The 13,925-nt window shown below is 40.0% G+C and overlaps 1 protein-coding gene across 3 annotated transcripts in view; it reads left to right on the top strand.

The window, feature by feature from the left end:
• The window catches only part of LOC126251001 (DDB1- and CUL4-associated factor 6-like), a 190,042-nt gene that overhangs the window by 79,537 nt on the left and 96,580 nt on the right, over positions 1-13,925 (top strand). For 2 of the 3 annotated variants that reach the window (XM_049951605.1, XM_049951603.1), the window contains exons 8-9: positions 139-538; positions 10,883-10,998. In XM_049951605.1, the coding sequence (XP_049807562.1) occupies positions 139-538; positions 10,883-10,998 (516 nt within the window). The remainder of the gene's footprint in view (positions 1-138; positions 539-10,882; positions 10,999-13,925) is intronic. The other variant, XM_049951604.1, reaches the window with a different exon arrangement.

Here is a 13,925-nt window from a genome sequence, read left to right as displayed (position 1 = left end):
ATTTTTACTTCTTTAAACTATTAGTTGTGCAGTATATATGTCTCCAGTACAGCTTTTGTAACTGAAGCAGTTATTCAATTTTTAGTTCTCACTTTAAGAATAATATACTTATGTAATGCTTGTGTTTTTCATACTTAGCAGAAGTAGCACAGGCACGCCCAACACTCCATGCAACTTTAATGCAGCGGATGACAGATGTCCTGTCACGCATGCTCAATGACCCTGCAACGCGGGCTGCTCTGAGTGGTGGTGGCGAAGACTCGTTGGAGGGTGGAGCTGGAGAGCCTGCTGAACGGCGCTTCTCGGCACTCTCTCTTGATCCAGCTCAGCCTGATTCCAGCTCTGCTGCTGGTGCCACATCACCCACTCAGTCAGGACAAGAAGCCAGCAGCTCTGCTGCGACACCAGCAGAAACTGAAGAGCAACAGCCCAGTGACAGCACTTCATCTGAAGAAGCTCCAGATGCAGCTCTTCTACAGAATAAGATCAGCAACTTACAGGATCAGCTAACATGTATGAGAGATGGCTTCATAGAGAGGTACATAATACTTTAGTAACAGATATTTTGTTTTCTTTTTGTAATTGCTTCACTGAGAAAGTATTAGTCAAAGACTAAAGAACTGTAAAAGCATTTAATTGGTGAAAGGTGTTCTACTCCTGCCATAAAAGGTGACCATAAATCTGTGCCGAGTGGATTCAAATGTATCATATTACTGACAGTGCTGTCACATTTTGTTGCTTGATAATTATCATTACTACATTTCTTGTTGGGATTTTTTTATGTAAAGGACTAAAACTTAAGAGAAAACAGACAAGTAGTGATCTGAAAATTAATTGAAAGATACAGGAGTCATATTTAGTGGAATCTTCAGAAATGTTACCCGAATTCGGTGGGATCTCCTCTTGCTTTTTAGATTCATTTTTAAAACTAAGCATCCATTTAGAGTGAAACTTTCAATTTGATGCAGAGTTTGTGGTGTCTGATGGCTTAAAACATTGTGTTGTATAAAAGTCTCAAACATGAGATATTTGCTTTTCATAGATAACAATATCAATTGAATTAGAAGAGAATGCCTCTCAGTTACACTTTCTTAGAGAACTCGTACAATACACTTTAATATAATCCATTTTTGATGTGTGAGATAGCAATTGTTATACTTTATCTCCAATAATTACTTGCATCAGCCATTTTAATATTACTGTTTTCGATTTTAAGAGTACTGTTTTTATCAGCTTGTGACTATGTCTGAAGCAATTTGGTAATATACCTTTATTTATTTTAAATCAAGAAGATGGAACACCACCCAGAAATGTCTAACATTTCTGAAATCTCTGTGTGAGAGCTATACATCTACAAATTTCAAATTTACCACTTTGCAGTTGAGTAGGAGCGGAGGGAGAGTGGTGGGGGGCTGAAAGAGAGAAGGAATTCTATGATGTAATTCATGGTAGCAGATTGTGTTTGTGTGTATCAATTAAAAAAATCCTCTCTGATCTACACTAAATTAAGGAACAAATGAAGCACAGTTTTTTGGCATCTCTTAAGGGCCAAGAAACTGGACAACTGTGTTCCTCACAAACTTGATAAACATCATGTACAAATGATATAAAACAGTCTCCTCTTTCTGCTGTCCTAAGATATAAATGACTCACCTTTGCCCAGAGTTCACACACAATGGAAAATCCAGGATGGAATGTAACAATATTATGAAAAGGAAAGTTGCTACTCAGCATCTCCGCTATATGGTGAGTAGCAACTTTCCTTTTCATAATATTGTTACAATGACAAATTAGTATTATATCATAATTGCCACAGTTCCGCACAGTAGTTCAACATGGCAAAAGCAACTCTTTAGCTAAGAAAAAAGCATGATTGTTTAATAGCGTGTTTCTAATGTCATCATTGTTAAGGAATTGTTAAATAACTTTGATGGATACAGTACGATTTCTGCCAGGTCGCTGTTTGAAATTTCATTTATTATGGAATTCAACATATTTAGGGCAATATATCACTCAAAAACTACATAAAATAAGAGAAAGGAAACCAATCATGTATAGTGAACTGATGTTTAGTGCGTAGAAACACACCACCGAAAACAGCATTCACACTAGCTTTTGACCTCTTGCTCTTTCTCCAGCAGAAGAAGTACACACATTCTGTCTCACCGCAGGAGTGTGTGTTTGGGCATCGATGTGGTTGTGCTTGTGAATGTGTGTACTTTAGCTAAAGAAAGAGCAAGAGCTGAAAAGCTAGAGTGAACAGTTTTTTGTTGCTTGGTTCTACACACAACCCATCAGTCAGCTATAGGTGACTGGTTGCCTTTTCCTTATTTTATGTACTATTCTGAAAAGGAATTTCCATTGTTGTTATACTCTTCAAAAATATTACTTGAGACAGTCACAGATGATTGGCTCTACAAATTTTTGTGCTCACAGGAACCATTTACGGAACAAACGTATACCTTATCCTGTCACCACCGGTGGACAACTGCATGAAGTTCATTGTCTATAGTGATCTTCTTACCACATGATCTCTTTCATTGTGTCGAATAGGGCATAGTCACTAGGAGACAGATCCAGCTAATATGGAGGATGTGACAGTGCACTAAACCATAGGTCTTGCGCAGTGGCAATGGTATGGCAACTGGCAAGTGGCCGCACATTGTTGTATTGGACCAGAATGCCACAGCTCTTTTTTCCGTGGTGGTGGTGGTGTTGAATGCGGTGACAGAGTCACTGCAGTGGACTGCAGTACCGATCACTGATGAGAGTTGTAGTGGGAGGAAGCCAGTCTGCCAGAATTATCCCTTCCTTATCCCAGAACATAGTCGCCATTTGTTTCTGCATGAATAGCTGTGACCATGACATAAACCGGCATTTCTTTTCTGAAGTCTGATGGAAGAACCATAATTCGCTGATGGTGAACATGTAGTCAAGGAACTCAGCTGAATCTGCACTGCACTGCACCAACATCAGCTGTTGGCATATCTCCACACGCTTCTGTCTCTGTGCAGTTGTGAGGGAATGGGGCACCCATTGTGTGATCACCTTCTTCATCTTCAAATCACCATGGATGACAATGTGGAGGATTCCCCATGATAGACCTGTTGCCTTCTCTTGTTTATCAAATGTGATTTGGATGTCTCCTATTATGAAATTATTGACACGCTGGACATTGTTTGGTTTGTATGCAGTTGCTGGACGCCCAGTGCTCTTGCTGTTTTCAGCAGCCACTGCCATCCCTGAAATCTGAGACCCAACAAAACACAGATCTGTGACTTGGTGCTGTTTCCCTACATATAACTACTAACCTCTTGCAGATATGTGAGGCAGTCATTCATTCCCCCCAGAGAAACCACACTGTCCACTGTTGCCCATGCTTGTCTGCTTCCGTGTTGTGTTATAGATGTTCACCAGTGTACTTGCAAGCCAGAAGAAGTGCTGTTACAGTGTGCCACCTGTGGGAAGCAGCAACACCGTCTGGTGGTGGTAGATGTTACTATAGTCTATCTTCACAAATACGTCATAAATGCATAGATAAAAAATCTACTCACCAAGTGGCAACAGGAGAACGAAAACACTAAAAGGTTTAACTTTTACAAGCTTTCGGAGCCAGTGGCTCCTTCTTCTGGCAGAAGAGTTGAAAGGGAAGGAGGAAGGGTGAAGGGGAAGGACTGGAAAGGTTTAGCAAACAGGGTACAGTTCAGAAACGTCACCCAGAACCCCAGGTCGGGGAAGACTTACCAGATAGGATGAGAAGGAGAGACTGAGTGTTGGAACTGCACTGGATGAGATTTGAAAACTTGAGAGCTTAAAGGTGGAGGACAGGATAATAAGTAAGACAGAGATTACTAATAAAACATTGTACATGAGTTAATAAGAGTGAAGAGCTAAGTGCATTGTGTGTAAGAGAGATGGGAGGGAGGAAGGCGAAAAATAGACAGATCAGAAAACAAGAGATTTAGAAAATTAAAATGGAGTGAAGAAAGGAATAGTTACTGTGAAGAAATGCTGAGACAGAAGGAATTAATGTAAATTAAGGCCAGGTGGATGGCAAGAACCAAGGACATGTAGTGCAAGTTCCCACCTGTGGAGTTCCAAGAAACTGGTGTCTGGTGGGAAGAATCCAGATGGTGTGTGTGGTGAAACAGGCACCGAGGTCATGACTGTCACATTGTAGAGCATGTTTTGCCACTATACACTCTCTTCCTGTGCCCATTCATCCTGACCAATAACTGGGTCCGATGTAAAAGGCCGAACTTTGTTCACATAACAGGTGGTACATGATGTGTTGTTTCAAATGTGGCTCTCCCTTTGATAGTATATGTTTTGCCAGTTACAGGGCTGGAATAAGTGGTGGTAGGAGGGTGCATGGGGCAAGTCTTGTAGTAGGGGTGGTCACAGGGGTCAGAGTCATAGGGTAGTGAGATGGGTACAGAAGGAGCATGGGGTCTGACAAGGATGTTGCGGATATTGGGAGGACGACAAAAAGCTATTCTGTTGTGGTGGGCAACATCTCAGACAGAATGGATCTCATTTCAGGGCATTATTTTAGGAAATCATGGCCTTGGTGACGTAGCTGATTCATACGTTCAAGACCAGGATAATACTGAGTTACAAGTGGCATACTCTGAAGTTGTTTTTTGAAGGGATCAACAATACCAGAATTGGATGTGATGGCCTGGAAAATCTGCTTCTGAAGAAGGCTGGTGGGGTAATTACGTCCAGTGAAGGCTGATGTGAGACTGGTTGTGTGTTGCTGTAAAGAGTCTGCATCCGAACAGATATGTTGCCTCAAATGCAATGGCTGTTTGGAAGGGAACATCTAACATGGAAAAGATGGCAGCTATCAAAATGTAACTGCTATTGTTTATTAGTAGGTTTAATGTGGACAGAGGAGTGTAGCTGGCCTTTCCTGAAAATGAGATCAACATCAAGGAAAGTGGCATGGGATTTGCAATAAGACCGTGTGAAATTTATTTGGGAGAAGGTATTTATAGATTCCAGGAATTTTAACAAGTCATCCTCACCATGAGTTCATATGGCAAAGCTGTCATCAATGTATCTAAGCTAAATCAGGGGATGAAGGCTAATGGATCCCAGGAAAGCCCTCTCCAAGTGACCCATGAAAAGGTTGGCAAAGGAAGGAGCCATCCTGGTTCCCATGGCCATACCTCTGATCTGTTTGTATGTCTGTCCCTCAAAGGTGAAGTAATTTTTGGTAAGTGTGAAGTTGATTAAGGTGAGCCAGAAGGATGTCATGGGTTTGGAATCGGGTGGGTGTTGACTAAGGAAATGTTCATCAGCAGACAGACCATGTACGTGGGGGATGTTGGTATAGACACAGGTGGCATCAATGCTGAAAAGCAAAGTGTGTTGTAGACGGACACAGATTTCAGACGATCTAAGAAATGGGTGGTATCTGTAACGTAGGAATACATCGACGCACATTTCAAACTGCTACTTCGCAGGAGTTAGAGGGGGAGTGTCAATCAGTATTGAAGAAACTAAATATTTTGTGGCAGTATTGCTGCATCTGGCAATAAAATTTGTGGTAAGAGTTAGGTATTGATTGAGTAGCTCTTCCCTGTTAATTAAACATCCAGTGATGATGGAGAGTGTGTGCAAGTGCAGAAGTTGTCTGTGGACTTTGCGTGTCCTTACTGAAGTTTAAACAGAACGATTACTAAATTACCATCACTCTTACGACCTGTAATTTCAGCTGTGTGGCCATGGTATTTCTCTGATGGAACAGTGTACATCTACATAATACTTAGTGACAGTGTTAATAATTTAGTATGACACAATGAAAATATTTCCAATCTTTAATAATGGACAGATTTTGGAATTTGGAGAGAAAGTGCCCCAGTCTCTTAAATGACTGCACTTGTAGGGTGTTAGAGAGCTCTTGCAGTTTGCTCAAGAGACCCAGAGCCGAGATTGAAATTGTTAGAAATGATATATGTAAACAAATTAGTGACAGAAGAAATACGAAGGGCAGGCAGAGTTGATGGCCATGTCAAGTGCAGCACTCGGGGACCAATACAACCAGTTGATGCTGCTGCAGCTCTGTAGAGCAACTGACCTCCACTGTAATAATGGTCAAAGTGTCAACAGTATGTTGATGGCCATGTACTACACACTCCATAATAAATGAACTACTCCAGCAGGTACCCACTGGGTCACCTACATGTCACGGGAATCTGTCAGTGAAGTCACTTGCAAATTGCATGGTAATTGAGAGGTAGAGAGAGGTATTTTAATTTGACAAGTTACGAGATTTTGTTCCATTCTGTGAATGGTTATGTGCATGCTTGGCTTGAACTACTTAGTATGGTGATACTGTTATGCTTGATGTCAGCAGTCTATGTTGGCAGCAGTGGGTGTATATGGAGTGATTTATTTACATGACAGTGTCTGATACAATAATTCAGCAAATTTTTGATGACTTTTTTTTTACCTAACATATGGTAATTGAACTCCCTGAGGGAACATCTGTATATTAACCAGACAATATATTTATTTCTGCTCTACTATGGGGTCATCCTGTGCCAGAAATCCCTCCTTATACTGGCCTAGTCCCATAGACTGTGTAGGAGAACTGGTGAGTAATTTGTACTCTACTGACCTTTTATTGATCAGAAGGCATATCTAACAGGTCAGACAGTACTCAAAAGTATGCAAGTAATGAACTTTGCTTGGTGGTATTGTACATTGGAGTCATTGATGGGGCATGGGAAAGAGAGAGAGAGAGAGAGAGAGAGAGAGAGAGAGAGAGAGAGAGGAGGGGCAGTAATAAAAAGAAGTTTTGAAGGACTGTGATGGTGTGGAACATGTACATGCACACAAGGGAAGTTGCTGACCCCAACACAAACATATAGAGATAGAGACCATAGTAAGAGACTGACCAGAAAATCACAGAAATTACTCTAAGGGAGAGGAGGAGGTTCCGTATTGAGAAACAGAGATAAGATTGGGAAGATACAGTTGAGATAATCGTAGTTCAGACACGTCAGATGGAGCAGGATTGTAGAATGAGATGTTAACAGGAGAATGGAGACTGAGGTGAGGAGGATTGTGGAAATGAAGGGTATGTTGCAGGATGATTCCATACACTCCAATAGAACGGTTGTTGAGGGGTGGGGATCCAAATTGCATGCATTTTGAGTAGCTGAGCAATGACCTCCACAACTGGGTTGTCTTGATTGACCCTTGGCCATAGTTTGGTATTGGTCATTTGTTAGCCTGGTGGATAATCATTTCATTGTCATACCCAAATAGAACACTGTATAATGATTGCTGTGCAGTTGGTAGCTGATTGACTGCTTTCATATTTGGCCTTTACCTTTGACATTGCAGGAAATGCGTAGCACTGGAGTTGGAGGTGGTAGATTTATGTATGGGACAGTTCCTGAACCTGGGTCTTCTGCAGGGATTATGGTCTGCTGGGTAGGGGTTGGAAGCCTTAGCCACGTAGGGATGGACAAAGATGTTATGCAAGTTCGGAAGGCAGTGAAATATTGCTTTGGCAGTTTCTCTGATTTTCTTATAGCAAGTGTTCTTTGCTTCAGGAGCACCTGTGGTCTTAGTGTGCATGAGTACTGTTTCTTCGCCCATTTTTACCCTCTCTCCTTCCTCCATACCTTGATACTTTTTTATACCATTCTGACTCATTCAGATCTTCCTTTCCTTATCCCTTTTTCTCTGGATCTTCATGTATCTCCGTTAGTATTTTCTTGGCAGTTTCCCTAATGGCTCATACCCCACTGATTTTCCCTTTGTATGTACTAGTCACCTTCCTGTGTGCATCTACATCTTTCAGATTTGTATGACTGTTCTTAACCTTTTGACTGTGCAGCTCTGCTACAGCAGTTCAGTGCCCACATAGCTGTAGTGTGATTGAATGTTGTGGAAGTTCCGAGATGTACACTCTGTTAACATTTAGCTGTGGTCAGATATGAGGTCAGCACACCTTAACATATACTCTGAGCTTGAGAGTGGCATTTCACTGTCCATTATACAACTTCATTATCAATTTGATGTTGGTGTTTTTGCAGGGATTTCACCATAATTTATAGTGTGCTTTATACCTGCACCGGTGAAACATTGCACTTGACAGTTCGCTTTACATTAAGCTAGGTTGCCTATACTGCAGTAGTGATGTTGCAACTGCAGTGTTCACACACATAACAGACAATACTGTTTTCTGTTTCATTTCATAAATGTAAACTATTGAGCAATGGCACTATATATAAGAAATGGTTTTGTAACAGAAGTCCTTCTTTCCAGCACAAATTTAGCAGCGTTTTCCCACTCCTGAAAAGTTCACTTTCTTTTAATGACACTAGTAAGTTTGCTACTGTAGGATAGTCTTTCCTGCTGTAGTGAGCATAAGTATGCCTGCCAGTTGCACCAGTCTTGACAGAATCTCAGTGACAGGGTGAGGCTGCTTTTTCTTCTTCCCATGAATCGTGAGTTGCTAAAAATATATAATGTGATCCAGACGGCTTGGGATCATTACGGCTCATGTCTACATCTTTAAACTTTTGCAAACTTTTGATGTTCATTGCACATCTTTATTGGTAGGAACTGATGGCTGTCCATGAATACATGTATATTCTTTCTCTTGCTTGTAAGACTCATGAGCTCTCTGTAGTAACTTTAACGCCTCCCTGTCTAGTGAGACACCTTGACCCAAGGAATTGTCACGAATTTTTTTTGAGTATCAGAATTTTATAAATAACAGCAAATAAAACACAGTTCAATGCAAGCACTTAATAGAATCTACCTACAACATGCATTGTTTTTTGTTCAGCCCAAATAAAGCCAGCAACGCGGGAACTTTGACGTTACGACCAGCTGCGATAGTGCTGCAGGGATTGGTTCACGTCCCACGCTTAGTGCTCGTGATTCACGTTCTTCACTTGTTAACCTGTTATACTGTCAGCTTGAGATGCATATGTCAAGTGCAAAGTTTCAGCGACCTGGGTATAAATGCAACATGTGGCATTTCAATATACTGAGATCGCAGTATTCATCCTGTTGTTTCTGTTAGTTCTGTGTTTTGTGCTTCCTGACAGACTATGTTGCTATGAAAAACTACAGTAGATAGTGCAGATATTGCAAATATCATGTGCATGCAATTACATTTCTGCTACTTATGAAGGACCAGTGTGGGCTGTAATTATCACAATGAAGCTTGGTAGATATGCTAATTCATTAGTGCGGAACTGATTTATGCTGGAAAACAAATTATTTACAGTTGTGGCCACCAGATGGAAATCTGGTGCTGTATGCTGTTTGTATGATGGTGTGACATGCATGCTGTCATTTGACCACAATATGTGAGAAAAGTATGGCTACGGAGAAGAGACCGTGCTTTGTTAATGAAACTGTATTATGTGAACAGCAGAAGTGACAGTGCTGCATTGAGAGAGTATCACTGACTGAAAGGTCAAAAAACACAGGTGAGCTTGATGTGGCTCCTGGAAGAAGAAGGTGTCCTATCCTGGTGGAAGTTGTTGATGAGGTTGCTGCTGCTGTAACTGGCCATGAAGCACGTGCCTTGGGTAATGCTAGTGCATATGCAGTGTCACAAGAATTGTCCATCCCATGGTCAACAGTATTGAAAGTTTTGTGATTGATTTTACACTGGTACCCGTGCAAGAGCAAGAACCACTGCTTGGCCATATGTGACAGTGCTGTGTGGATACTCAAGCACATTTATTCTCAGTTCATTCTTCTTTAAGGAGAATACACCCAGAGAGCCTGTCAGGTGTACCATGATGTCTGCATGTTATTGACACCTTTTTTTACAACCATGTGATTCCTACAATGGAAGAGCAGAACTCTGTGGAAATCACTGTTTTCACGCAAAATTTGGCCAACACCTCATGTCGCCCACCCAGTGAAAGATATGATTGGTGAAAACTTCCATGCGTGTGTTATCTCGAGGCTTTCCATGTGAGGTTTGGTCGTCGGGATACCTAAAAGAACCCATTTACAAGAGACAAATTCGGTCTCTACCTGATCCGAAGGCCGGTACACAGGAATATGTTGCTCAGATTCAAAGAGAACCACTGTGAGCAACTGTTGATCATGTCATTTTATGGATGCAGCATTCATCAACATCTCTGGTGCTCATATTGAACAAATTGTGTTAGTGGCAGTCAATAATAAAATTAACATTATGCCTTTCTCACTTGTTTGACCTTTTATGCCCATATCCCATTCCTAATTCATTACATACAGAAACATTTCTATGTGTCTTTCGTAAATTCACAGTGCCAGATTTGCACCTGGTGACCAAAATTAGAACTAATTGTTATCCACTGTAAATCGGTTCTGCATTAATGCATTAGAATATTTATGGTGAGTGTATTGAAATTATTCAGCACTCATTGCATGGTGAGGTGTGTGACAAAGCAGTATATGGATTGTGACTTTGAAATCTCATAGAAAGCAGTCAAAAGGTTAACCTCCTGCCCTGCCATTTCTCTCTCACACCAAAATTCTCTCTCTCTCTCTCTCTCTCTCTCTCTCTCTCTCTCTCTCTCTCTCACACACACACACACACGCACACGCACACACAAAGACACAGATACACTCTCACTCTCTAAGTTAGCTCTCATGTGCAGTTGTGTGTGTGTGTGTGTGTGTGTGTGTGTGTGTGTGTAAAACATTGTGGAAGAGGATTTTCTCCAAAACCTTTTCTACACACTTGAGTCATGCTATTGGTATAAATCCTCTTTTTTATCATAATGGTGTGGATACGAATGGCAAGTAATGTTATCCCTACATGTTTTATTGCAACAGTATGTTGTCACATTTGTGTTCTCCACATTCCACTGCCATTGAAACATCTGTGGTGTGTTTATTACAGACATGGCGTTGAACCTGCTGTTCGCCTTGTGTACTCTGACAAAAGTTCGTCAAGTGGTACAATCTCATTAGGTGTGGGCGATGAACTTGCACGTGAAAGATCGCCTACCGCAACAGGTAAAATATATGCTAAGACTTTTTTTTTTTACATTTGCATGTGAAAATAATTAGAATAAGTATTTAGTTAGTGTGAAGAAGAAGATTGCTGCAAGCAAAATTTAAATAATATAATTGATTAACTGATTCAGTTCCTTAATTAAAATAAAGAGTGTTAATTTTGTAGAGATGTATTTTCAACATCTCTTAAGTTAATCTCATGATCTTATCAAATTTTCAAAGAGAGAATGTCTACGTTTTTGCATGACTCTTAGGTGCAGTTGATGCAAGCTATAATTCCAATTGTTCCTAACATTTATGGAGCAATATAGTGGGAACCCATCATATTGGAAGATCAAGCCTTTGTTTTCTTTCTGTGCCAGGATTATCCAGTAGTTTCCAGTGCATGTTTCTGTGGCAATTCTTTCAGTGGAGAGAAAAATACACATTACTCATAATTTATGAATGGCACTGAACATGTTAATATTACAGCTGTCATGTTGGATCTTATTGACAGCAGCATATTTCTTTGATTCCCATATCTAGATATTGTATGTGTAGACTCTCTCAAAAAAATTAAATGGCATTTAATCACTTACAGTAATTCACTATGATTAAGTCCTACCTTTATTGTTAACAATCATAAAATTTGTAACTTATTGCCAACCCTTTCTGTGTGTAATTGATTTACCAGTTGTAGTTTGTACAGGATTCATTGCAATCCTTCTGCAAAATTTTCTATCCTGATAATGTTTGTACTGTAACTGTTGACTGATCCCAGTACTGATTTCTGCAGCCTCCCATTAGAAACTTTCATGTTCTTTGCCAATTTGTGTGTTTGCTGACCTATAGCCTCCCACCACATTCTTTTCTGTGTGACATATGAAGCCTCTGTTGTAAAATTGTTCCTATCATCTTTTAGTTGATGTCACTAGTGGAAAGTGATGCCAAAATAGGCTGTCTGCGCATACAGCAAGACACACGTGGGGAGAGAGGTAGTGATGAGGGTTGCAGGAAGTTCTGTTGGGGAAATGCCAATTGTGTCACTGATGACAGTGCCACTAAAGCAGATTTACTAAATATGGTTTTCCAAAATGTGTTCACCAAAGAGGATGAAGAAAATAATCCAGAATTTGAATCTAGAACAAATGCCAATATGAGTAACTTAAAAGTAGATATACTCAGTGCAGCAAAGCAGCTTAAATCACTTAATAAGGGCAAGGCTTCCAGTCCAGATTACATATCAATCAGATTCCTTTCAGAGTAAGCTGATACAACAATGATACACAACTGCTCACTCATCGGAAGATCTGTATCTAAAGACTGGAAAGTTGCACATATCACACCAGTACCAAAGAAAGGAAACAGGAGCAGTCCAGTGAATTACAGACCCGTATCACTAATATCAATTTGCAGTAGAGTTTTTTAACATATTCTGTTTTATAACATAGTGAATTATGTTGAAGAAAACAATTTGTTGAGTAATGGTCAGCAGGGATTGAGATAAAATTGTTCTTGTGAAGCACTACTACCTCTCTATTCTCATGAAGTAATGAATGCTATTGACAGGGGTTATCAAATTGATTCCGTAGTTTTAGATTTCCTGAAGGCTTTTGATACTATTCCTCACAAGTGTCTTCTAATCAACTGTTGCCCCCACACCCCCTTCCAAACAAATGAATGAATTCGCTCAGTGCTTTGAACAAAAATTGGTCACTGCACATCAGCTACCCTATTCTGCGTGGACTCTATCATCAAGCATACTCAAGCCCATCACGGCTTAGGTTGAGCAGTAACTAATCTATCTTTGATAAATAGCATTTTTTTTTAAAACAACATACTTAAGGTTCATACTAATTATTTATACTTCAGCTGGTGTGCAGGGCTAGCCCATCCACAGGAACCAAACACTGGCATAAATTTCTTCCAAATTGGCGTCATGTATACTACCTAGCAACTATCAGTGTTTCTCGTGTTGCTGTTAAAAACTTCTATTCCACATTTCCTAATCCCTATCAAATAACGTGCAGTATTTCAGGAGTATTAATAACTTTCGTAGTCTCTTTCTGAAAAATACATTAACTCTTTTACATGAACATTTTCTTGACTGAACATATCATATCCGAATCCGAACCATGATCAGCAAAAATGGCAAAGGTTAATAAAGAGTCTTTCTTCTTTATGAACTTCAGTTATTTCTTTCTACACTTGGGAACACATTTCCATCTCCGAGGCAGCCGGCGATCCACAGCACAATTGTTTTCAGGTCTGAGCAGGTATTTACTTGTGGGAAGTTGCTGTGATTACCATCCATGTTGAAGATGTGTTGTTGTGTGATTGAGCTCACCACATCCTAATAAAAATAACAACCGTAGACGATACATACACTTTTATGTATGATAGCTTATTTTATAATCCTCAGTTGCAAGTATCATTTGTTGATAATATGGTCATAGGGATACAGTCTCTCTTCAGGAGAGATATGTATCACCACATGCTGTAATAGAAACTTGAAGATTCAACCTTCCCTCTTTGAGGGGAAAAAAACTTCCCTCTTTGAGGGGAAAAACTATTTAATACATTTAACATCCTGTGTTATTTGCAAATTTTGAACTTCTGCTGAATACTTTTTTTAAACATTTTCAAGAATGTTTGCACCATGTCTCCATTGAAAGAGAATTGCCCAGTTTGTCATGGTGTTGCTGCTGTGAATGACATCATAACCATCACCACCATTACTCAGCAGCACCAACTGATCGACAACTTCTTTTTGTTTCACGTATCTTATTGCTCTTCAGTTTCTTCTTTCCTCCATAGTTCATGTCTAATTGACTTTCTTAAGAAAGAAATGCCAATCCTATAATTTGTTTGCAGTGGCTTAGAAGTTAAATGAAGTACAAGTTGTCTGTATATGGATAAGATAAGAAAGAATGCAAATGCCAGCACTG

The sequence above is a fragment of the Schistocerca nitens genome, chromosome 1 (assembly GCF_023898315.1).
Source record: "Schistocerca nitens isolate TAMUIC-IGC-003100 chromosome 1, iqSchNite1.1, whole genome shotgun sequence".
NCBI lineage: Eukaryota > Metazoa > Arthropoda > Insecta > Orthoptera > Acrididae > Schistocerca > Schistocerca nitens.
Note: the sequence above shows the minus strand (reverse complement) of the source record. Positions and strands in the feature narration are given on the sequence as shown.